The sequence below is a fragment of the Fusarium coffeatum genome (assembly GCF_003316985.1).
Source record: "Fusarium coffeatum strain FIESC_28 chromosome Unknown BRIP53273_contig_262, whole genome shotgun sequence".
NCBI lineage: Eukaryota > Fungi > Ascomycota > Sordariomycetes > Hypocreales > Nectriaceae > Fusarium > Fusarium coffeatum.
The window spans coordinates 1-25,616 of record NW_022158054.1 but is presented as its reverse complement, the minus strand read 5'-3'; the positions used below and the strand labels follow the sequence as shown (position 1 = coordinate 25,616).

The 25,616-nt window shown below is 48.4% G+C and overlaps 7 protein-coding genes across 7 annotated transcripts; 6 read left to right on the top strand and 1 right to left on the bottom strand.

Annotated features, from left to right (window-relative positions):
* Positions 1-1,929: 1,929 nt before the first annotated feature.
* FIESC28_09725 (uncharacterized protein) lies at positions 1,930-2,834 on the top strand (the record flags this gene model as incomplete). The annotated part of the gene is made up of 4 exons (XM_031163861.1): positions 1,930-2,029; positions 2,104-2,493; positions 2,561-2,641; positions 2,701-2,834. 4 exons carry the CDS (start codon positions 1,930-1,932, stop codon positions 2,832-2,834), a joined length of 705 nt encoding a protein of 234 aa, XP_031012079.1.
* A 961-nt stretch (positions 2,835-3,795) lies between these two features.
* Positions 3,796-4,836, top strand: FIESC28_09724 (uncharacterized protein; the record flags this gene model as incomplete). Its single annotated transcript, XM_031163860.1, has 3 exons — positions 3,796-3,917; positions 3,980-4,197; positions 4,250-4,836. The coding sequence occupies 3 exons, from the start codon at positions 3,796-3,798 to the stop codon at positions 4,834-4,836; spliced, it is 927 nt and encodes a 308-aa protein (XP_031012078.1).
* A 1,061-nt stretch (positions 4,837-5,897) lies between these two features.
* FIESC28_09723 (uncharacterized protein) lies at positions 5,898-7,243 on the top strand (the record flags this gene model as incomplete). The annotated part of the gene is made up of 3 exons (XM_031163859.1): positions 5,898-6,686; positions 6,737-6,977; positions 7,029-7,243. 3 exons carry the CDS (start codon positions 5,898-5,900, stop codon positions 7,241-7,243), a joined length of 1,245 nt encoding a protein of 414 aa, XP_031012077.1.
* A 1,503-nt stretch (positions 7,244-8,746) lies between these two features.
* On the top strand, positions 8,747-11,157 carry FIESC28_09722 (uncharacterized protein; the record flags this gene model as incomplete). The annotated part of the gene is made up of 4 exons (XM_031163858.1): positions 8,747-10,308; positions 10,364-10,427; positions 10,477-10,795; positions 10,844-11,157. The coding sequence occupies 4 exons, from the start codon at positions 8,747-8,749 to the stop codon at positions 11,155-11,157; spliced, it is 2,259 nt and encodes a 752-aa protein (XP_031012076.1).
* Positions 11,158-13,532: 2,375 nt separating this feature from the next.
* On the top strand, positions 13,533-14,336 carry FIESC28_09721 (uncharacterized protein; the record flags this gene model as incomplete). The annotated part of the gene is made up of 1 exon (XM_031163857.1): positions 13,533-14,336. The coding sequence occupies one exon, from the start codon at positions 13,533-13,535 to the stop codon at positions 14,334-14,336; it is 804 nt and encodes a 267-aa protein (XP_031012075.1).
* A 1,098-nt stretch (positions 14,337-15,434) lies between these two features.
* FIESC28_09720 (uncharacterized protein) lies at positions 15,435-17,756 on the bottom strand (the record flags this gene model as incomplete). The annotated part of the gene is made up of 1 exon (XM_031163856.1): positions 15,435-17,756. The coding sequence occupies one exon, from the start codon at positions 17,754-17,756 to the stop codon at positions 15,435-15,437; it is 2,322 nt and encodes a 773-aa protein (XP_031012074.1).
* A 2,122-nt stretch (positions 17,757-19,878) lies between these two features.
* Positions 19,879-22,392, top strand: FIESC28_09719 (uncharacterized protein; the record flags this gene model as incomplete). Its single annotated transcript, XM_031163855.1, has 1 exon — positions 19,879-22,392. The coding sequence occupies one exon, from the start codon at positions 19,879-19,881 to the stop codon at positions 22,390-22,392; it is 2,514 nt and encodes an 837-aa protein (XP_031012073.1).
* Positions 22,393-25,616: the final 3,224 nt, after the last annotated feature.

Genomic DNA, 25,616 nt, shown 5'->3' with positions numbered 1-25,616 from the left:
CCGAATTGACTCACTGAATCTGGGATATGTGTTACAGGTGGTACCTTTGGAAGCCAGTGAATTACGGTGGTGGATCATGAACCTTTGAGGCTTGCTCCAACGCTCAAATGACTGCAGTTTCCAGCCAGCGAGTGTAGGTACTCAATCTTGGTAAGCTCAAGATTACCTCCCTTAGGTGTAGGTATTGATCTCTTGAGGGCTAGATAATTACAAAACTGGAAGAGGCTCGAGAAAATAAAGCATTCGATTAAATGGGCACCTAGGTAGCTTTACAAACCCGATCTTAGGTACAGAATGCACTTATTTTTATTTCAATCAACAATCTGAACTATTTGCATTCATCTTTGGCGCGGTTTTGGCGGAAAGTGCTGCCTGACATCCGCGTGAGCACGTGACTGCCTGTGCTGAGTCGCTACCCTATAACTGCCATATACCGCTTGATACCTTTTTATCCTTTTTGATAGATGCTTGGGCAACTGTTCCATTACAAACTACGAAGGTATATATAGTAATACTGTGTTGCTGTGAAAGTCATACACATGACGAATGTTTATCTATATGAAAGTACTACGGTACAGTGTATATTTACACACCCTGTATCAGTGAAAATAAACCTCAAATTACAAAATATGATGAGTTTGGCTTTCCCAATCCGCTGAGTTCTGTCAAGTTCTGATATGATCAACTACGGAGTGGCAAACATCAATACCATGACTGACAAAGGAGTAAGTTAGTCATCGGGCAATACGAATGAATCGATTACTGCTACACAACAGCGTCTTGGTCATGTGTCTTTGCCAAACTTGATTTCCCCAGGCTCCATGATATACGTGCAGCACGAGCAAAGTGAAAAAAGATCGTTCACCACAGTCTCCATGACATTTTCAATGAAGCATCTACCTTGCCAATATCATGGTATCCTTGACTGATTGGGATACTGTAGTTGGCTAACTAAGCGATTGTGACTGTAGCGGAGTGTTGAATTGGTCGAAAGTAGGAGATGGAGCAGGTGTGTGTGTGGGTTTGACCATGTGCATTAATAAAGTGCAGAACACATTACAATGCGACCAAAACAAATTGATCCAGGGTATCTGCAAGCGGTCAGTGATCAGCTTTCAGATCCAGATAAATGCCCTGAATTACCATTAATGTATGGATGCGGCCTATAAACGCATCATAGTCTCACCAAGCTAGTTGAGACCTCTCACTTTAGAGGTGTCCGGATTCGGTCGCTGACCATTCAATATCATACTGTACATACACACGACTTGGAACTTTCTCTTTGTTGTTGCCCGTTTCCCAAAGCCACTCTAACTCTAACTCTCCAGAGCTCTAGCTCTAGGTAGCTTTAGCTCTGAATCAGCGTTCAATCTGTCTACCTGTCAGGCAGGGGCAACCAATTTTAGGGACAGGTTGCATTCCCTGGGATTTGATAAATTACGGGTTGGAACCTAGCAGCGCTGTTCGCAGCATTGGATCCATGCCCGTCCATCCATCCAATCCAATACCCGCCCCGTCCATGCTACCTGGCCTTAGGCTTACAGTACCTTGCTGTAGTGGATGCCACCGCTGGGTACCTCTAGTACTGTAGGTAGGTACGTTACCTACTGGCCTCCACTTCATGGGCTAACAAAGAGGCGCTTGAAACCCCCTACCTAGCGGGAGGTACAGCGCAGCTCTGGGGTGGGCTGGGCGGGCACCTTAGGTAGTCCAGGCTTTTACCCCTCGGCACGAGGATTGGAGGTAAAGGAACAAACAACCGCCTATCGCCAGAGCCGCGCATTCTCTCCCTCTCCACATCCCACACCTCAACGACGTCGACTTGTCTTTCTCGCAGCGCACTCACTTTCACCTTCACCTCCATCCTCCATCCTCCATCCTCCAACTCGATCTAATTCAGTACTCATCTGAAGCTACAACACCGCAGCTATGGCCAACGACGAGTATGATGTACGTCCCAACCCTCTCCCTACCGTCCCGCCAGTTGCTGACCAGTGGACCCCCTTTGCAGTTCCTCTTCAAAGGTGCCGTCATTACCACCTCCCGAGGCCACGCCTGGCCTGGAGCTTGCGATCGCTAATTGCTGACATTGTGAACCTGCAGTTGTCTTGATCGGAGACTCTGGAGTCGGAAAGTCCAATCTTCTCAGTCGATTTACTCGCAACGAGTTCAACCTCGACTCCAAGTCGACCATCGGTGTCGAGTTCGCCACTAGATCCATCCAGGTCGACTCCAAGACAATCAAAGCCCAGATTTGGGATACCGCTGGACAAGAGCGATACCGCGCAATTACTTCCGCTTACTATCGAGGTGCTGTCGGCGCTCTCCTCGTTTACGATATCAGCAAGCACCAGACTTACGAAAATGTCACACGGTGGCTCAAGGAGCTACGAGACCACGCCGACGCCAACATTGTCATTATGCTGGTTGGAAACAAGAGCGATTTGCGACACCTGAGAGCTGTTCCCACGGAGGAGGCCAAGTCTTTTGCCAGTATGCATTACCTCGGACAAATTTGATTGATGAAGTAGAGGAGGATCCCTTTAACTGACACATGTAGGCGAGAACCACCTGTCCTTTATTGAGACGTCCGCCCTCGATGCCAGCAACGTTGAGCTTGCATTCCAGAACATTTTGACTGGTCGGTTATCTCGCATCCCCCGATGCTATGTCTGTGACAAAAACTAATACTTGGCTCAGAAATCTATCGCATCGTTTCCAGCAAGGCCCTCGACAGCGGCGACAGCGCCCAGGCCACCATAGGCGCAGGAACCAACATTTCGCTGAGCAAGCCTGCCGACGATGATGCCGCAAAGGGTGGAAAGTGCTGTTAAATTACTTGCGGAACCGTTTGCAGATTGATATAGGGCTCTGGGGTTTGGGATACCTGGCGTCTCGTTTGTCCCCGAAAATGCTCCTAGTTAATGGAGAGTGGAGGAGGCGAGGAATCGTGATACGTCTTTTTTTTATATCAGAAGGCGCGGTTACTTCGGCTTTCCTTTGTTCTTATTTTTTGTCATGATGGTTGTCTTGGGGTTGATGCTTCCAACGATCGCTGCGACATGGTCATCTTAACGTAGCTGAATGAATTCTTTATAATGTTCGCCCTGACTGCAAGCTGTTGCATTGCATCTCGCTTCCGTCCGAGTCAGACGCCACAATCTCTATACGCCTCCACGTCATGCTGATCAGATCGAATGCGAGTTTTGGGCCAAACGTCGAATGAATTGATCTAGTGCTTGGCTTGTTCTCAAGGGTCCATTTGTGCTCACAGCGGGGCATTCTTGTCACATGCTGTTGGATGTGCTGGAACACCGGTCTTCATTGTTAGAAGTGAAAGGCGGTTGATCTTTGTTTATCATATTTTAGTGCTCGAATTGATGCAAACTATAATTTTTCAAAGTCAACCCTTTCGGGTGACTTTCGTTGGAAAAACGCACGTGTACTGTACCATCGCGACTGCATGTTCTTAGGTTTCTACCTACCTGCCTTACTACTAATCCATGCCAACTCCTAATACCCCTGGCTCGGTATTGTTTCGATTTCTGTCTGGGATGGATCCATCCACCTAGAAATGGGCTCGGGCTTGGGCGGTGTCACGGCCCCACCAAGCATCCCCACTTTCTCTTATCGCCCGACTTTGAGTTCTTATCAAATCCCAGCCGACCAAATTTTTTTGGAAAATTGCCTGGCCGCGTCGCAAAGCCTTGCTTGTCCAGTAAAACATCCATCACCAGAATTACGATAGGTCTTCCTGATAATCGACAGTAATCGCGAAGCCGCAGCGTACTCAAAATGGCTGCTGTGTACAAATCTATTTCCAAATCCAGCGCTCCAAAGGCGGAAGCGCCTAGCAATGGCATCAAAAAGAACAAGCAGAGGGTTCTGATTCTTTCCTCCAGAGGCGTCACCTACCGGTAAGGATCCTGCTGCTTTTGAATTGGAAGCGCATCCCACTGACATTATGAAATTTGTGTAGACACCGTCACCTCCTTAACGATATTGCATCTATGCTTCCTCACAGTCGAAAGGATGCAAAGTTCGATTCCAAGACCAAGCTTTACGAACTGAACGAGCTGGCCGAGCTTTACAACTGCAACAATGTTCTATTCTTTGAGGCAAGAAAGGGCAAGGATCTCTACGTTTGGCTCAGCAAGGTTCCCAATGGACCTACCATCAAGTTCCACCTTCAGAACTGTAAGGGACGAGAGCAACAAAACAGATGACTCAAGCCGCTAATAAAACGTAGTGCACACAATGGAAGAACTCCATTTTACCGGCAACTGCCTCAAGGGATCACGACCTGTCCTCTCTTTTGACGGCGCTTTTGACAAGCAGCCTCACCTGCGATTGATCAAGGAGCTCTTCCTCCACACCTTCGGAGTTCCCCAAGGTGCCCGAAAATCCAAGCCCTTCATCGACCATGTTATGGGATTCAGCTTCGTCGACGGCAAGATTTGGGTTCGAAACTATCAGATCAACGAGGTTGAGGCGACAACGAAGGAAGCAGAAGAGGATGAGGAGTCGAAATCCAAATCTAGGTCTGGAAAGCCGGATACTGACATCAACCTGGTCGAGATTGGTCCCCGATTTGTCCTGACCCCCATTGTGATTCAAGAGGGCTCCTTTGGCGGTCCCATTATCTACGAGAACAAGGAATTCGTGTCACCGAACCAGGTCCGCGCCGACCTCCGAAGGACGAAGGCCTCGCGACACAATGCACGCGCTGAGCAAGAGGTGGAGAGACGGGCCAGGAAGGGCGATCTCGGCCTCCGATCTGCTGGTGGTCAGCGTCCTGCCAAGGATGAGCTGGATACCAAGATGCTGTTTGCCTAGACTATTTGATACCTGTCGATATACTTACTGGCTTGTTCCATTGGGTCTGTAAACACCTGGACGGGGTGTTGGAGTTTAGGTCATGCCGCGCTGCTATTTTCCAAAAGAATATAAAATTCGCTTCTTATATCAACCAGGCTGTAGATCTTAAATCTTTTTGATATGACCTTGACGCCACAAGTAGCCCAGGTCGCATCATCAATTGACCCGCTCGGAGAAAGCCCGGCTATTCGTTATCAGTACGCGACTGTCCTGGAACCTCATGTTATGTACATACTCGTTTAGGATGATCCCTATATCCTTCTTGTTGTGTTCTATTCTCAATGCCTTGTTGCACACACAAGATCTTCTCCTAATACAGCCATGCGAGCTTCATTTGATCAGATATTGATGCCTGAATGCATCCGTATTATTGTCTCAAGCCCCGACGTTGGGGTGGCTGGACAATAAGCCCTGTATCATTGACGCCTTGAGTGACTTAACTGTGAAGTCTCTCGAAGCGACATAGAGTCAAACAACTCTTATTTTAGTATCAGATCAACTCAACTATACGCAAGACAAGGTCTTTGAAGACCCCAAGTCCCAATTATCGAGAAGTCAAAATTATATATGCGCCATTCCACCAACAAACAAAATGCCAGTTCATCAGGTCAGTCATTCATTCCCTGCATCGTCATTTATGATTTAGGGCCTAATCGTTATAGCAGTCGTAAGAGCGTTGGACCTACTTCTCTCATAACAAGCACGTCGTTTTACATGCGAGGTATCTTGTCGTTTATCGTCGACATAATTATCTATTTACACTCTGACTACTAACTCTCTTAACTTTCGAAATACCATACCGCCAGGGTGTCAGAAGACTTCGCCGCCAAGAGCATAAGAGACGAAATAATTAGGTCATCTTATGCAAGCTTAGGCTAGCAATTGGACTACTTTATTTCTGTAGCCTAAGCCTTAGAAGACAATTCTTCTGACACACACACACCCGACCTGCATACCTACCTGCACGCCATACCTTGTCATCTATAGGCATGCAGTTATCCATTAAGTTTCCTGAAAACATGGCGCTCAAGACGCCAAAAGCCCTTTGCCTCACCGAGCTCCCAAACGAAATCCTTCTGGAGATATACCACCAGCTGGACTTGGACGGCGTTTTCAACCTCTGTGCCACCCACGACACATTTCACGAACTGTTTACTAAGAAAAAGGCTTCAATACTACTTCCCGTCCTAACTCGGGAGTTCAGCCCCTTCGATGAACTTCTTCAGGTTTACACGGCCTCTATTGAAGACCTTGACTGCCGCAGTGGCCTGTATATTCCACGAAGAGTTATATTCAAGCGGTTTCCTGGAGATACCGGAACAGTGTTGGCACCAAGCTGTGACCATAGACCTGCTGTGGCAGCAGAAGCTGTGGGCGGTTTCATTACTCTGAACAAACCTGGGAAGCCCATCATACCCTCGGGTCAGCCTCACAAAACGGTTGTTTTGACAGAGGATGATTTGAAGCCGCTACTCGGCTATTGCTCACTTGTGTTAAAATGGCAAGCCAGGTTTCCGCAGATGAGATGGTTCCATGAACCTGAGAATTGCCGCCACCTCCGAGGACACGAAGCTGAGAGATTCCGCAGGGCCATGTATCGCTGGTGGCTCTACGGCTTCTACTTTCACGGAGAGTTCCCACGACCCCGTATCGGCCTTCCCGAGCCAGGTGTGGATGATGTACGACTTAGTCAACTTCGATTTTACTCCACAAGTGAGCTTGTAGAGCTCATGGACTTGGTCGAGACTATGAAGGATGTTGTCTTGCATTATCTCTGTCCCCGCCTGGACCCCAGTCAAGATGAATATGTAAGCTCATAGCAACTAGACCCGGCTGCACATACTGATACTATCTCTAGGAGGGATATAGCTCTTATCTATATGACGTTGTTGACCGACCCGACTCGCTTGCGAGAGGTTGGCGCGATCAGAGTCGATGGGGTCGGATCATAAAGACATACTGTAAACTCGGCCCCAAAGACTTGATGTACCTATTTGAGAACATCTACAGTTATCCTCGGAACCGACTTATCACAGAAGCTCGTTCTCTTCAGCCAAACCTCACCTTTGACCAGGAGTCTATCTCAATATCAACTCAATGTGTGTTGGATGAGCGACAGTGGTCATTGAATATGCCTGCTCTACCTCTAGATGGATTAGGAGGTGTTCTAGACTGGGACGACGAGCGCGATGCAGAGCGCACCACATTCGGGAGCGATGGAAGCCTGGATGGGACGTTACCAGGAGGAGCTAGGATGTTGAGGTCATGGTCTCACTACTCACCCCGAGGAGATGATGGCTCTCACCTGGACGACATTCATCGACATCCTTGGTTTGAAGGTAGATCCATGGTATCGTTTGCTTAACGTTCCCTAACAGGATGTTGTTGATAGACTTTCAGTCACCGTCTAGATATGGAGATATGTAAATGAACAGGACCCCAGGCTAATAATTAGAAGCATATATCGTGTGTCCTCCACTTACGCTCCCCGATGCTACTTAGTTATGAATGGGAAAATATTAGATAACACCCTCAGGACATCGGAAGAATTAGCCCATAGAGGCATAAGAGACGAAACTATCTGGTCACTTTATGCCGGCTTAGACCAGAATTTAGGCTACCTACTTTATAATTGCAGCCTAAGCCTTAGAAGACAATTCTTCTATCACCCACCTGATCATCTAGAGAAGTCCTACTCCATACTAGTAGGTAATCAAGAGACACCATAGTACATGCTGTCTCCCTTACCACTATAGTGGTGTTGGAGTTCTCGCCGCAGAGGTTGGCTTTTAAACCAACATCAGTCTTGACTAACTCACTTGATCTTTGGAAATTGGATGTCGAAAATGTGGTGTCAAAATCTACCTCAGTAGGTACTACTAAGCAGGCGGCGGTCGTCCAGAAAATAACCAAAACACAGAAGCCTATCAACAAAATAACTTAGACATGCTTAGACAATAAAGCTTAGAGTAGACTATCCTAATCTTTATGATACCCTTAAATAAGTCTCGATTTTTCAACTCACCTGCTAAGGTATTGGATGGAAGCCATCAATCAGTCCATAGTACCTGAGAGGCCTAAGCAAAACCCCCCACTACAATGGATGGTACCTAGTCATGGGCTTTCAGGGACCGATAGCGCCTAAAACCAATGGAGAGCACAGGGCAGCGCATGCCAATAATTGACCTTCACCTCTGCTGCCCGCTGAGCCTCACCTCTCTCTCCCTTTGATTCTCATCCACTTGTTTCTGAGCAGCTTGGTTATCCAATATCAGCCGCCGCAACGACAGCTGCGCGCGCATCTCCCTCCACGACACACGATTGGAATTGATGTACACCAAAATCTGAAAGCGGCTCGTGTTCTCTCAGGACAATACTCTCTGTTTATGAGCTTGTCGCGGCAATTACGATCGCGCCATCTTTAGCAGGGGTGAGTAGTGTTTTGTTTGCTGCTTTGCTTTGCTTTGAAGGTACCATTTCTAGTATGCTTTTATTTTATTTGGCTATGCTCAACCTAAACTTGCTGCATTAGGTAGGAGGCTTGCATTTCTTTGTTCGCGTCCACGCACCTGATTGACAAAGTGCTTATGAGCATCCGAGAGGAAACAATGATACCTCGAGATCCTTAAATAGCGTTGGCTCATGCATCTTGCCCTGCTAACATGGATCTGTTACACTTCTTTCTTCTTATTTCTTCCTTCCACAACATATCATCTATTGAACTTCTTTCCTTCTACATACCAATTCATTTAACAATACTTCAGGCACGTATACCGGCTGCACCCTTGACATAGTGTCATCTTGACTCGCCCTACGGTTCACAAATCCTGGGGCACCAGACCTTCAAAGAGAAAAGCATTCGCCTAGCATGGAACCAGATGCTACAGATAGCGTCGACTACCCTATGAAAGATCTGGATGCGCCAAATGGACCCAGTCAGACTCACAACAACAGTATCGATGATGATGATACAGCTTCCGAGGACCCTTATGAGGCGGATGTTGACCCTGAACCTCAGGACATCGCTCTCGATCAGATGAGACGAAGGGGATTATTACCCACAGGATGTTGTTACGATGATAGAATGAAGCTACACATGAACGCTGACTTCTCGCCTAATACGCATCACCCAGAAGATCCTCGTCGCATCCACGAGATTTTCAAGGCTTTCAAAAAGGTTGGCCTAGTCTACACTGGGCCTGAAGGAGAGCTGCCGAAAATTATGAGAGAATGTCCGACACGCTACATGTGGCGCATCCCTGCTCGTCCTGCCACTCGAGAGGAGATTTGTCTCGCCCATGCCGCTGAGCACTTCGATTGGGTAAAGCATCTGGATGATATGAGCACCTCAGAGCTTCGAGAATTGACAAAACGGTATGACCAAGGAAGAGAGTCTCTGTACGTTGGTAGTATGTCGTATACAGCTGCACTGCTCTCAGCGGGAGGAGCCATCGAAACCTGCAAGAATGTTGTGACCGGACAAGTCAAGAACGCATTCGCTGTGATTCGACCACCAGGACACCACGCCGAGTGGGATTCGCCCATGGGTTTTTGCTTTTTCAACAATGTCCCTGTAGCAGTTAGAGTCTGCCAACAGGAGTACCCAGATCTCTGCCGCAAAGTTCTTATCCTGGATTGGGATGTTCATCACGGCAACGGCGTGCAAAACATCTTCTACAACGATCCAAATGTTCTATACGTCTCTCTCCATGTCTACCAGAACGGTATATTTTATCCTGGTAAACCTCCCAACGCCATGACACCGGATGGAGGCATCGAGCACTGCGGGAGCGAAGCAGGTCTTGGCAAGAACATCAACATCGGATGGCATGATCAAGGCATGGGTGACGGAGAATACATGGCTGCATTTCAGAAAATCATCATGCCTATCGCCAAGGAGTTTAACCCTGACCTTGTGGTTATCTCTGCAGGGTTTGATGCTGCCGACGGCGATGAGCTCGGAGGGTGCTTTGTCTCTCCCGCTTGCTATGCTCACATGACGCATATGCTGATGTCCTTGGCGGATGGCAAGGTTGCTGTGTGTCTGGAGGGTGGCTACAACCTGAAGGCCATCTCGGTGTCTGCTGTAGCTGTTGCTAAGACTCTCATGGGCGAACCTCCACCCAGGTTAGAGCTGCCCAAGATCAACAAAGAAGCGACACGAATCCTTGCCAAAGTTCAATCATTGCAAGCTCCGTATTGGGAATGTATGCGGCCGGGGGTTGTCAATGTTCCCGAGGTCCAGTCACTGAATTCTGCTCGTTTACACGATGTGATTAGAAACGCTCAGAGGCACGTATTGCAAGCAAAGCACAACATGATACCTCTATACATCCAACGCGAGAAATTGTACAAGTCGTATGAGAACCAGGTGCTAGTTACGCCGGGCATTTCCGAAGCAAAGAAAGTTCTCATCATTATTCACGACCCGTAAGTTGCTAATCTACTCCGTGTAGAGTTGTTCATGGCCACTTACATATTCTAGTCCTCAGCTTTTGGCGCAAGCAGACGCAATAGATTCGTCTCTCGACCCGCACAACGCATGGGTTGTAAGTATATGCGATCTATACGTGTTTGATCAAAGACTGATTCCTTTAGGTTGATGGTGTGACAGACTACATAGACTGGGCCGTTGACCAAAAGTTCGGTGTCATGGACATCAATATTCCAGCTTATGTCACCCATGACGAGGTATTCACTCATTTCTACAGACCACCTGAGTTGTATTTCTCACATGATAAACAGGATTCCGATGCGCATATTCCCAATTTTAAGGAGCAAGCTTTGACAGAACAAATACAAACTCTTGTTTGCTACCTGTGGGATAATCACATGCAGCTTTACGAAGCTGATGACATCTTCATCATGGGTGTCGGAAACGCCTATCTTGGAGTCAAGGTCCTCCTGATCCAACGAGGTAAGGTAATCACTGGACTGGTGATGACAACTGTCTAACACAAGCTAGATTGCAAATCAAGAATATCGGGTGTTGTAAACTTTGCCAACGGAACTCTTCGACCTGTCAAGTCGGAATTCGATACGGAGTTGTCCTCGTGGTACAAGGACAACTCGCGTGTCTTTATCGCGGGGGATCATGCCTGCTGGGCCGATGCCAGCTTGACGAAAAAGGTCAACAAACGACGGTTTGGGACAGTTGTGCGCAGCCCCATGATTGGCCTGAATAAGATGATGGCCCATCACGCAGAGGAGGCGCGAGAGTGGATGATCGAACGACTCGAAGTGCCATCGGATGCAGATATGACAACTGAGGAGAAGTAATGGCAACGATTTGAGACAGGGTATGAGGATTCAGACAAACCCGCACTGCCTTTATGTAACCTCGCTGCAGTAGGCCATGGTGAGCAGGGCAGATATGGAGCTACATTTCATTTCTCTATATTATATAGGTATCTCTTGGTAGCGCTTTGTATTGTAAACTTACCGGTATCCTCATTTGGGCGAGTAGTCAGTGAATTGAGGCGTGAAACCAGCCTCTTCATTTGTCTACTAGTACCTTAGTAGTGTGCCGGTATTCTAAGTACCTAGGTACTAAGGTATATGAACTGCCCGGAGGTCATCGCAAGATAACACAGTGCGTGATGACGCAAGCACAGTACGGATCGTGTTATCAGCTTATCAATGCCCGACCCGGACATCGGGATGTAAAATCTCCGACCTCCCTGTTCAAGTCCGTCGCAAGTCAACTTTAGACTTGTGACTTGCAACGACGCGTGCTTGCCCTTTTGTAAAGGCATAGCACAACACATCAACACAACCTTTTGCGAGTGTCGTTTGTTTAGGAGAAGAATGGACCGCGATCGAGGTCGAAGGTAAGCTTTGAGATATGCCTCTTCCCCCATACTTGCACATTGTTATTATCACCACTATTCCATTCCGATTTGTACTTGGATTTGCGACATGCCGGCTGCTTCAATCTTCCATCCGACTCCTGGGCCATCAGCACACCTTCAACAGACACTACCACGCGAACCGATACGAGCCGATATCCGCATTACTTATCCTTACTTCGATCCAATTTGAGAGGAGAGATAGAAGGACAAAGACTTGGCGCAGGCGCTTTGGCGAAACGCTCCTATCTGAATTTGACAAAGACCAATGTTTTTGCGTCAGCCTGCACATCCCGATAGGAAATACAATCGAGCCTCCTGGCGCACACATGGAAGGACCTGGATGCCGAGCCACCGCTTTGCAAGTTTGCAAGACCAAGAACCGAAAGTCGGATCGAGTTCTTTCGACGGGACCCATATCTGGAACTTAACGTCACCACGCGGCATCACACACTTTCAACATATGGTTACACAAGGCTCATTTGTGAGCTTGGAAAGGGAGACAGCTATGGGCTTTTGTTTCGGCTAGTTCTCCTAGAAATCGCCAAACATCGTCAAACGAATGGTGATGAATTCACAGGCGGAACCTAGTATATCGAGCTCTTGCGCCCCTCTTAGAAGTAGACGACATCTGCTTCTGTCCCAACAACTCTATGGGAGCCCTATGGGAGGAATTTCGCATTATGAGCATCAGCGTTTTCGGCCAGCAGCCACCAGAAGCCCTTTAAACAGACAGAGTTGCGAGGTGCACCTTTGTTGTTTCCGACAGCGAGCCTCTTCTCGCCCATAGTCTATGTGTCCCTTCCGCCCCCCAAAAAGAAGATACCCGAATCAGCGACCGACCAACGAATCTGGATACACCAATCCTACCTTATAACCTTCTTTTGCTCTTCATTAATGTTCCACTGTTTTGCTCTACCAAAATCTCATCTACCCATAACTTGTTATCACACGGCTGACTTTTACAGGTTCGATGACGGGGAAGTCGTTAGATACGGTGCAGGCGAGTCGTGGCGACCCACTCCTCGAGATCGATCCCCCAGGCGGGTTAGAAGCCCTACTAGAGAGAGGGTTAGAAGCCCGGTCAGAGAACGAGCAAGGAGCCCGCGACCTAGAAGTCCGCGTCCCCGAAGTCCAATTCCTTCTGGATCCGACAGCTATGTGCCTGGAAGATATCCACCACGTCGTAGGTCGAGAAGTGGTGGGGGTGATCGGTATCGACGGGAGCGATCGAGAGGAGAGCGAGAAAGTCCGCGCCGACGAGAGCGTAGTAGGTCTATGAGGCGGCCATCCCCTCGACGTAGTTTATCGCGGAGACCCTCGCCTCCGCGCGGCGGTGATAGGTATGAGCGTCCTCGGTCCCCGGCTCCTGTTAGAGACTGGGAGCGAGATCGCGAAAGAGTCAGGGATAGAGAATGGGATCGTGACCGAGTACGCGATAGGGGTCGCGACTTCGAGCGGCGCGATGACAGGTAAGCGTCCTAAGTATATATATACACCTTGGGACTAACTGACAAAAGACGACGATCTAGGTCTCCCTTCGGAGTGATTCGACGCGATAGAAGCCCTATCGTGAGGTCTCCTGTAACAGGGCCTCGAGGTGGTTCATACAGGCCACGTTCACGGTCCATGAGTCGGCGTGGAAACGACAGATACCAGTCATACAGACGAATTAGCCCCCCCAGAGAATCCGGAATCTCGTCAGCCATCACCTCACAGTCGGCGTCTGGAAGGTCATCTCCTCGACCTAGCTCGGTGAGAGCTCGTTCACCACTTCAGTCTCGGGAACAGTCTCCCCACCATGCCATGCCAGGAGCCGCACCACCTAGAGAGGCCCCTAGACCTGGCCCTTACGACACAAACGCATCTGCTCCGGTGCGATCGCCGCCTAGGGGGCCCGCAGCATTGAGAGCACCCCCAACTGGCCCTGCAGCAAACAGGAACATTACAGCCCCAGTGGTTTCACCAGCTCCGCCACCTCCTGCTAGAATTCAAACACCCACTGCGCCCCCACAGCGCTCGGGCACTACAAGTCCAACCATTCCACCAGCTGGTCCGAGAGGTTATGTGCCCCCTGCCAGAGGTGGTTTTGCTCCGCGTGGAGGACGCGGCGGTTGGAATCAAGCACCGGCGAGACAATTCTCCGGACCTTCTCCCACGCCATCAACGCCCAACGGACCCTCAACCATTCCCACTGGTCCACGAGTTGCTCCGCCAAATGCACCCTTAGTGTCGACACCAACACAGTCACGGCCATTTAATCCTCCGACTGGACCATCGGCACAGCATGCTGGTGGTGCGCGGCAAACTTTGGCGCAGTCTATGCTTGCGACACTGCCTCCTATTATCCCAGGTGGCAAGCTTGATCCTTCAATGACACCTATCGCTTTGGGAGTGACTCGGGAGCTTGAGCCACATTACCGGAAACTGAAGGATGAGGAGGAGAAAGTGAGGGATGAGCTGCATGCAAAGCAGGAGCGGCTGCGCAAGAGTCTTTACACATGGAATAGGCTTGAGCGTGATTCGCGAGCATGGGAGATGCGAAGCGATCTGAGTGAAAAGAGCATGAAAAATCTTGCAGGTGAAGGCATGGGAGGTGCTGCGTTCTAATAAATAGATACATGGTTCTGGGGGAGCATTGTATGTTTCTTGGTTGGGCGCTGGGGTGCAGATTATGACTTGTGCTTGGTTTAGACAATGGATGCCGAGAGGACTGCAGTGCAAGATCAACTTGAGAGCTGCTAATGTCGGGTTTAACTCGATGATCATGAGGGTATCGAGATATGCTAGTTCGGGAGACACCCTAGGTAAAGTAATGTGTATCATGTACGATAAATGTATGTATCTGTCATCAGCTGCATTAAGCACATTCGGTTTATTGTCATGCAAAGCCCTTGATCTAATTTACGGTACCTGTACAAGGTCAAAGTTCCGGTCAGAACGAGTATAGTGACTGAACCGTTTTGATCATCATGACTCTGATTGGTGTTCGTGTCACCCTGAGGCCCGGGTACTGGTTTTGATGTTTTGTCGGGTCTTTGTAGTTAATGCTATTTAGAAAGAAAGGGGAAGACACTATTGAGAATCTCTCAATTCTGTTTGAGGACGCATAATGTCCCCTATGTGCCTACCTCCCCCCCATTTCATGCTTCATACCGGGGTACAAGCTCATGATATAGCCACTGCCAGAATTTGAGACTGCCACAAGGTCTGACAGCTATACCGGTTCGACTGGGACAGTAAATCCTGCTTAAAGGCCTCGCTCATATCACCAATACTGGTTGCAGCGGAAATCTGGCAATAGGTATGTTGATTATGCATACCTCAGCATAAGTGTACAGTAAGCCAGTCATCATTCCACACAGTCCAACTGCACAAAGTTACCAAGTCTGTAGAAGCGAAACGACAAGTTTGAATTTTAACGACTGGCCACAGGGTAATAGCAGTATGAAAATTGGGTACAATATTGTTTCCGACTTTTACAAGTATAAGCTGACATAATTCTAGAGCAAACGGGATGAACAAGACGTGTAAGCAAGCTTCCAATTTCTCGTCAGTTCTCAGCACCAAAAACACTAGAGCAAGTGGACAACCTGGTCGTATGGATTGATGTTTTAGCTGCAGGAAGCTCCAAGCCATGTAAGAGTCTTAAAAATAGCAAACGCATGACATATCGTGTATCGTCGTTTTTTATTGCTGGCAGCTAAGCTAACGCCAAACAAAGACCGCATCATCATCCTCGTCATGGTCGCCGTTCCATTCTTCGTCAGATTCGGCACGATCATCATCCATGAAGTCTTCCATACCATATTGCAGTTCTGTAGGTTTCTGATTGTCAAAGACGATGGAGACAGTAGTGCAGCGTCCCTGGATCACAGGCGCTGTGGGCTTTTTGGTCTGGTCCTCAGAGCCTTCGTCTGTACCCTCTACCTCTTGCCCGTGACGATCCGACATGGGACTTTGCATGCTACCTTCCTCGTCAGTGTCGAACTCATTCTCGTCAGTCTCTGGCTCTGCATATGTAGGACGACCATGGGAGCTGCGAAGACCCTTCGAGTTGGTGCTGTGCCTTGATTCGGAATCTGAGACGTGTGCCGCTAGACGATCGCTTCGTCGAGACGGGCCATCAGAAAGACGTTTTGGCTTTTTCTTTTTGTCCAGCACTTGGGATACCTCTTCATCTTGTGTTTCACGCATGGAGTAATGTTTTCTTGGTGGTTCGAAGGGGCGAAGGAAGACTCTATCAAGTTTCCGTCTCCATTCGTGGCGCATATTAGCACGGGCCTTCCAGGGTATGTTGAGCATCGTTTTCACAGCAAGATGGCGCAAGTCGGGTAGAGCAGCAGCACTATCTAAAATAGACCCAAGAAACATTTCTGCGGTTTCAACGCTCCAATGTCGAATGTGTTCAAAATCGATGACTCGAAGGCTAGACGGCCACTCTGGTTTTTGGTGCGGTAGTAAAACTTGGTCGTACAAGGGGTCGGCGTCATTGTTGGTCATGGATACGGAGTCATGATGGTGAAAATACGAAAGGTTCATATACAGCTGTTCCAGTTTAGGGCAGGAATCCGCCAGTGTGGTCAAGAATACCAAGTCTAGTGACTGATTGTGTAGCAGACTCAGGCTGCGGAGATGTCTGCCATGGCTGTGCAGGAACAGCATAAACTCATCAGACTTGATCTCCCAACAGTTGATCAAAGAGAGATGCGTCAGGTCCCTTGGAAGAAGGGGAAGCAGCCGGTCATTCATGACAGTCGACGACTCGAACACGAGGTGTTGAAGCGATTTCAACTGAGAAATCGCCTCAGCAATCGACTTGATGACTGATTCATCTTCGTTGTAAAGTTCTAGTTCTCGTTCCTCAGTGGCACCTTTCGACCCTAACTTCCAGAGAGATGGGACCTGAAGGTTTGTGAAGTTAAGTTTCGTGAGATGAGCAAATGAAGGGTCACAATGGATGCGACCAACATCCTTCATGGTACCCACCGCTCCCCCCAGCAAGCTCCCACTCCACTCCCAACTCTTTAAAGTGGTATATTCCATCTTGTTCTCGTCACCGATTTTGAGCGACTCGGGCCGCTCGAGGCTTGGTTTCAAGGCATGGAATATATCTTCTGTGTAATACCATCTCACTGGGTGATTCAACTGTCTGTATGGCGGCTGATCAGACGCTGTGAAAATGATGACGTCTTTTAAACGCGGAAGCACACGGAGTATTTTGGGCAATAGTAGCTGGGGCACAATCTGAACATCTAAATACAGAGTCTCAATTTTGGTGCGGTAGTTGAAGCGGGTTTCAGAAGGAGGACAGTCGAGCAGAGCTGCGAATCGTTTGGCCTTGCCCGTCGTTGTCAGAGGTGGTGAGCGGTAAATAGCTGTCAACGCCGCTTCCGAGAAGGTTCTGCAGGTAGTGGCAGTGCTTATCAACCAGTTGACATCAAGGCTATCATTGCCTGCGATAGCTGCGTAGTAGAAGATATCGGCCCAGGCACCGTACGGTATTTGGGGGCTAGTCCAGGGTGGAATAATACCCTGTGGTATTGGTTCGACTTCAACAGACACGCGACGCTTCTTCAGAGACCTTGTTTTAATTTTTGCTGGTTGAGATCGCTTCCTTGTTTGTTCTCGAGGGGTTGCCTTCTTTCCTCCCAACTCAGTCGCAAGATCAACCAAGGACGTTGTTCGAGAAGCACCTGTGTGTCGTGTGCTCCGGCGATTGTGGGTTCGGCTTGGCGCATTTTCTACCGGTTCTGTATTTCGAGCCCGATGCGATCGTGGTTTGGGTATAGCATCGCCGTCTTGTTCGACCTCACTCTCGGCATCCCCTTCGTCGGGCGAGTACGGGTTACTCAGGGAAGAATCGGAGTTCTCATGTTCGGATGATTCGTTATAACAAAGCTGATCGTTTCTTGACCTCCTTGGGCGTGCTGTCAATGTTGTGGCATGTGCGTGGGAGGATCGGCGAGCATTGCGACTGGCGGAGACACCAGGCATGCTCTGGCAGCTGCCGACTTGGTTACGGACCATCTCGTATTCTGCGCCTGTTGAAACAAATGCATTAGCCAGATCCTAATGATGAAATGGATGGTAAGTTTGTAAGAAGCGAGACAGAAAGGGCCATGCGCAGAATTGAACGTTGATCGTACCTTGAACGGCTCCAGAAGATTGGTGCGTTGGTGTGATGATGTAGTGGTAAGAGTTAGAGGGGCAAGAACTAAAGTCCAGCCTTGCGTTTGCGGACTGTAAGGTGGGGCTGGACACTAACAGCCAATAAGGTGGAACCAATCATCGAAGCTTAGGTAGTGGCCAGTCGCGGCAAGGCTACGAATGAGTATGGGGACATGCATTCACCCAAGACGTGGAATACATAAGGTAGACGTAAGGAGAATATTAAGCCATGCTGGTCAAGATGAACCTTTAAAACTTCAAGGTAATTGATCTAGTATTCGCGTCTCTGCTTACTTATAGTATAAGGTATATGCATTTGATCATATTGGCAACATTCTGAGGTGAACTTTTGGTGAGCTGGCTACCTTCTCAGAGAGGTATCTCTGACTAGCAAATTCACTCATGGAACAATAGGTAAGACGAGAAGCCCGGGCGGACATTTGATTTTCTTGGAACACATGCGAGTCTAAACCACCGGTCTTACACACGGACAGCTGTACAGCGAATTGTGTGTACTAGATGAGAGGAACAAGGTGTCGGCAACGAGGCATGATGGGCCCTAACTAGATCTCATGATAGAATGAACTGAAGTCGCGAAACATTGGAGGCCAAAGGGGTTGGGCCAGCGCAGTGAATCCATCCGATTGAACCCCACCACCCAAAGGCCCATGCATAAATAATTTCCAGCAGACCTAGGTAAGTAAGTTCCCGTCTTCATGAGGCAGTGGAGAGCCTGTAATTCGCTGTCACTGAGAACGGCCTATCCTGTCGGGTGGCACGAACTCGACCGCGGATTCTTGTACCCGCCCCGCTTAAGTACTGCCTGTGAATGGCGGGTGCTCCCCGCCGCGCCTCCCATTGCCAGGCATGACTTAGGCTCTAGTGGGAGTCGCGATCGAGTTTCCAGGCTATGCCCCAGGCCCAAGGTCGCTGCGCGGGCGGGCTTTTACCTCCACTGCCATTCAGCCCGGTTGTCACTGAGCACTGACTGGACTGGACATGAGCCCCAGTGGACTGTCCTGCACGCGTCTCGTCGGTCACTTTCCCTTTCCATGCCGCGCTCACTCAGCCAAGTGTCAATACATCTTTCTTCTCATGAGAACAAACTCTCGCCCTATAATCCCTTCCAAGTCCTCCACTCCCGCCTCCTCTCTCTCACTCTCTTGAAAACGATAGAACGCGCTTATGAGTTTCAACCCAACCCAACTCAGCTTATAAACACAACGCATCTAGGACGTTTTCAAGTGGCAGTAGCACTGCACTGAGCCTCTAAAGTCTGGCGTCGAGGGGAACTTTTCAATTGTTCCCGTCACCACGCGACCAGGTTCCCACATCTCCTCCTTAACTCATTATTTACATCCACCACGAATAGGACAAACCCGACCAGGAAGGCATGAGACAGGACAGGACAGGATAGGACACCAAGCAACAAGCAATCCCTATCGCCGTCTTATCCCAAAGACGATTATCCTCTTACTATTCATTTCCTCCTTCCTATCCCGACCCTTTTCGCCTTTTCTCTTCGGATTTGGTTCTACAGTTTGTGGCGTCGCTTGCTTTCTAGCCTACCTACCTATACTGGGCTCTTCTTTCCTTTGACTTCCTACTTCTCTCCCGTCATTTTTCTTCTTTTCTACCTGACAAACTCATTCTTGGTCTGCGCGACGACAACAGACAACAACAAATAATGAACGCCAAAGCAATCAACTACTAAACTAATATATTGCCCTTTGCTCTCAGCAACTGCGACGACGCAATACTGCATCTCATGCAGTGTTCTCAACCACAAACCCACCCGCAGCCATTGTCGCCTTTCGCAAATAGCTGCACCACAGAGGCCTGCGCTCACGGGCCTGTTCATCATATCATTTCTCAACCTTCCAATGTCCCCTTCTCTTCCACTATGACGCAGAAAAAAGGATATACAAGGACAGTCCCGTTCACTCAACAAACTTGGCAAGTCACCCACAACGCTAAAAATATGAACGGGAACTCCTCTGCGCCCAAGAGCCATGATGATGCTACTACTACTGCTCCTCCGCAGAAGCGTCGACGCTTGTCGGCATCGAAACCGCTCCACGACACTTCTGTACCTTCAGAAACAGAACGGCATTCATCACTTCGCATTGAGATTCACAAACTCTTTCACAAGGATTCCAAAAGAGTTCGGCCTCTTCAAGAAACTCCGCCAAATGATGAAATTCTCAACACCAAAGGCAAGTGCCAGATCACCATTTCTGATGTGAGCGGAGGCTTTATCAATATCGTCCATCGTGTCAGTCAGAGTTGCGACATAGTCTCTTACAAAAATCCCTCGGGACCTCATCGGATTATTTTCATTAAACCACTAGAGTCGTTTGTTGTTCCTGAGGAAACCATCCTGATCAACAGGCAAGATGATCCGTCTCACGACTACTCGTCATCTTACAAACTTGATGTTGAGCTGAGCTCAATCAATGATGGTAGCTGGCCACCACTCAACGCCCAGGAACTGGGATTCACGGAAAGCCAGCCCCAAGCCAAGCCATTGGCTGATGCTGGTGAGCAGAAATGGGTTCTGCACAGCGAATTTCCCCAGATCTTCGGAAGGTGTAAAAATCCCGTCAAGCTCACAGCCGGCGTTCACCCAGAACGACCGGAGTGCCATACCGATTATGTCATGGACATAAATCTACGCTGGGCTACCGCGTTTAAGCCTATTGACAAAACTGCCAACAGTTGCATTACTGCTGTAGATCCAGATGCCGAGGAAATTTATACCAGCGATATTCTTGAACCTATTCCTGACGATCAACTCGACAGTGTGAGCCCTCTCGCTGTCGAAGATGGCGTCAACGTTATTGGCGACACGGGTGAAACCAACGAAATCAACGGCGCCAGCGAAACCGAGGGCGTTGGCGAGATACACGGAATCAATGAAACCAATGGCATCAAAGAAGTTGGAATCGCCAATGATCATGAATCAGATGGTGTCAAAGAAGCTGAAACCGCCAATGAGCATGAAATGAATGGCATCAAAGAAGCTGAAAAAGCCAATGAGCATGAAACGAATGGCATCAAAGAAGCTGGAACCGCTAATGAGCATGAAACGAATGGCGTAAATGGCATTCACCATATCACGCCCGAGCCCGAGCCCGAGCCTGATAGCGCAAACGATATTCTTGACACGAGCGTCGTGAACGAATACAGGCATCTTAGCGAGGACTTGCCGCATGCTCATTCACGTGATCATTCACAGGACCATTCTCAGGACCATTCTCAGGACCATTCTCAGGACCATTCTCAGGACCATTCTCAGGACCATTCGCAGGACCATTCTCATGATCTTGAGGGCGAGCTCGAAGGTGACCAAACACCGAACCGTCCCCTAAGAAAAAGAGCCAATAACGTGAATTATAATCTCAAAAAGTTGTCTGCCCAGGCTTCCGGCAAAGAGCGCAAGCCACGGGCGAAAGCCGGGCAAAATGCGCAGGTTGAGGGTCGTGTCACATATCTGCCACCAATCAACGACCCCGTACATCTAGACTCCTGGCGGTGTTTTTCTTGCGGCTGTCCCAACGATTCTTTAGATGTCTTGCGAGCTCACTTGAAAAACTTTCATCTTAACTACGACTATGCTCTAGAAATTACGAGCGAAGGGCCTCTGTTCCGTGTTACTCGCATTTCTGGCCTTGCCGATTTACCCACGAAGACATTGCAGCTTGGCAAGCCGACAGGACCATTCAACCTGAAAGATTACAATAAAGGCAACGAGTCGTGGATAACCTCACGTTTAGGGCCGGATCATAGCGAGCCTGATGTGTTATCACCAGCGAAAGCCACTACAAAGAAACTGTTCGACAAGCCTGCTATCAAACCTCCACAGCCCCTACCAGCAGCGCAAACTGTGGAACGGCGACAAGAGAAGAAGAAAGTTATCATCCCTGATTCATCACAACCACTATTCGACCCCACGAGCAAAGCTCGCCTCAAACCTGGCGATGAGCTGCCGAAACCTGCAGTGGATAACAAGTGGTTACTTCAGAAGCATCGCGAGGGAATCGGGGAGTTCTCAGACGTATCACCAGAGGAGAAGGAGTATATCTGCAGGTGGGATGCTTTTATGCTGCAGCAAAACGTTACTTCTAGAGCATACTTTCGACGGTCTTGGCTCAAGTTTGTCAAAGACAACGCATTATGGCTGGCGAGTGTAGGTCATCGAATGATCGAGTTCGGCAAACACTTGTGTGTGCTGATGGCGAAAGATGTTCTGGATGACCAGTGCGTTGATAGTGCCTATAGGCTGATTGAAGACGCAAGGACTCAGTTGAAGTCTGGCGGTTGTGACGAGGAGATGGGTAATATCAGAACCGCACCGGGGGACAGTCCGTCGAAACAGCTACCCCGAACTTCACACATCACGAAAGGCGCGAATGGATGCACAATCTGCAAGTTGCCTGTTCTCGGTCCCTCTCTACTGATTTGCTCAAACAAGGTAATGCATGTTCTACCATGAGACTGAGCTGTTACTGACCCTTCTTATAGAAATGCCCAAGCAGACTCTATCATAGGGGCTGTATTAAAGAGTCAGCTGCTACTCCAGTGACTCGTCCCAAGTGGTTCTGCAACGAATGCAGCAAGTCTGAGGGATCCTCCTAGAAAGGGGTGTCCTCACCCTTGTCCCGGGAGAGCGGCTCAGCAGTTGAACTTAAGCCATTGAATCAGCGCATCGCACGAATTAGAATCAGCAACCGATGTGCAGAGGGCTCTCATCCAAAAACTACACATTTGGCTGTACGTAAGGAACATGCAAGAAAAGGCGTTTCAGAATCCCTCGAAAGGCCCGGATTGCGCGGGGGTAGTAGTCGAACTTCAAAAATGGAAAGGGTAGTCTTGAAGACGAATGGAAAAGTAGGGAAGCCTCCAGATCATATAAAGTGAGAATCGGAGGCAGCAATATTTGGAGACACTTGACGCGGAAGAGGGTATTGGATTATTATTGTTGTTTTCATACGCATCTGGGGCGCTTATTGGGAACAGAGGTTGATGAGACGACACGTCAGGAGTCGGATGCTTGGTGGTTTGGGTAGAGAGGATTTCGGGGAAACAATTATTTTTGGGACGTTGCAGAATCCATGTGCCACAGCAGCCTCAAGTCTGTTGTTATACATTATATCTACCTGTTAAAGTATTTTGAATCGGTTATTTAAGTGAAGGGGTTGTGACTATGAACATTCTTGTCTGTATTGGGTTGTTAGTGAGGCAAAAAGGTTCATGGACAAACAAGGCCTCTACAGCGCTACATATGTCGTTAATGATACAAGAAGTATGACTGAATACATAGGCATCAAGACAGCATGTCTCCACTACGTAGTTTTGGGCGAGTTACTTGTGTCTCTACTTTTACAAATGCCGCCTTTTACGGCTGTCACGCTTACATGTAGGTGTTATGGTGCAGCCACAAGCATCATAATGTTGTTAAGTCGCATGAGATGCATGTTAGTTTGATAAGGCAAAGTCGTAGTTTCCGCTAATAAAGAGTACAAGTTGCCAGACTTGCGTGCTTTTGCTCAAATTTTCAAAATACTAAAATGTATCAAGAGGCTTGGGAATGCCAGGTAGTGGCACATGTAAGGCACACAACCACGTAAATAAGGCTTCAACAATAGTCCTTCGTGGCGGAGGTGACCATGAGTAGTGTTTGATATTTGACAGTCCTGGTCGGAATTATATACTGAGGATTGGGATTTGAGTATTAGAGTTACGTGTGAGCATAAGGGGAGACAACATTGACATACGAGCGGGTTGGGACTATGACTCCTGAATTGGCATCAGAACACTAGTCTGTTTGGGAAACGAATGCTCTAAGGCTATATCTGTGCTCTAAATTCAACTGCTGTCTGAACTAAACGGGTGTTGGGAACTCTCCATGGCTGCTCTATTGGCTGGTTGGAGCGAAGAAGTAGCACAAAACCCGAGGGCTATGAGTTCCAATACCTATCCCTCGCTGACATAGCTATTGCTACCTTAGGTCTTACTATCTCGCCCATAAAAAGTTGAACATGTTGGCTCGCAAACAATAGACCTTGCCAAGAAGTCTAACCCTTCCCATTGACTGGTTTAGTTTCTAGTAAGGTAAACCAGCATTCCTTAGTACTATTACAGGAACTTAAATACTTCGGGGCCTACGCCTCGGAAAATCTCAAATTAGTGGCTCTCATTGACTACCTACACTGCAATCTGATACCATATATGTACGAGGCGCTTCTTCGTCTATCGCAGTTCCAACCAAAAGCGCTTCTTACCGACTAGCTCACCCCAAGACTATGAATGAATAAATAGCGTATGTACTACATCACCTGGTCGCTTCGAATCCGCTCTCGTAGCGCACAGTCCATGGCTGCAGCAATGCACCAGTTGTTTTATGGGGGAAAATTGAGTTCATACGTAGAATGATCATCATCATTTGGACCCAGCTGGATTCTAACCCTTATACTATCGAAAGCGCCTCGGCATCCTCAGTCTTTACTAAAAGAGAACGCGCTCTGTCGTACAGGCGGATTGCACAATCAGGAAACGAGTCCGTGTACTCTCGTCAGCCTTGATACTTAATGCCAACACCACGGCACCCACAGCAATAGTAAAGCCCGATAAAATAAAGAAGTGTAATATTCCGTGACATCTGCTATCTATTACTACCGTGCATCGGAAGGATGTTCTTGGCCACAGGGTTTAAGGGCGATTCAAAGGAGCCGCTTATTGGACCGCTGAACTATTTAGAAACTCTCATTTGATCAGGACAGTCTCTTCTAAATGGTGATCTTCACTGGGAACTAGAGGAGGGCCAGATGAGATAGATGTTGGTACGACTGCTGTAGGAATGATGGCCCTCCATCATGACTCAGCGGGTAAAACGACCCTACTACTTTGGACCGAGAAAAATCGACAAAAGGAGTATGTTAACGGCCATTTAACCAGATTCGCAGCGCGTCCGCGCTAAATTGAGCATCGGTAGCTTTGCTGGTAGTTTCATCATGGCTACCTCGCTGCTGAGGTTTTATGAGGCCTTTACCGCAGTGGATCCTGGTATGGATGAAGAGAGCACAGAAATACAAGACGGAATGAAAAGGTGTCGATGGGCAAAACAAGATTGTATGTGATTTTGACAAGTATTTCTGAAGTATAAGATAATCTTGGGATATAGTCTTGATTGAATCCTGTTGCAGGCATGATCATGACAACCTGGTTCGCAGAACATAGCCTCGGAAATAGCTTAGCACTAACAAACCTGGTCACACTAGTTGGGTACCTGTAGACTAGGTATTGACTGGGAAATGCGATAGTTGTGACTTAATTACGCCAAGATCTCAGCATAATATCTGCGATACAGCACGATGGGATCTGGCCTCGTGGTTAGGAAGCCAATCATATATCCACTATCATGACATTGTTGACTCGTAATTAGCGTCTATCGGGATCCCAAGAGCTCTGCAGCACTTGTATGAGGATTGATAGACGTGGCGGCAGCATCTCATGCTGTGACATGGCATTCCCTGGTGACGCGAAACTGATCTGGAAGGGGTTGTGGCGATGTGCGCGACACCCTTGAATGAACCACTTCCTTCAAGTCGGACTCTGTTGTGCCATGGATCCAGTCTGCTGACAAGCGAATTAATTGTATGAGACTCAGTATATAGTGTAAATTTACAGTGTCACTGGTACATACGACCAAAGGTAGTG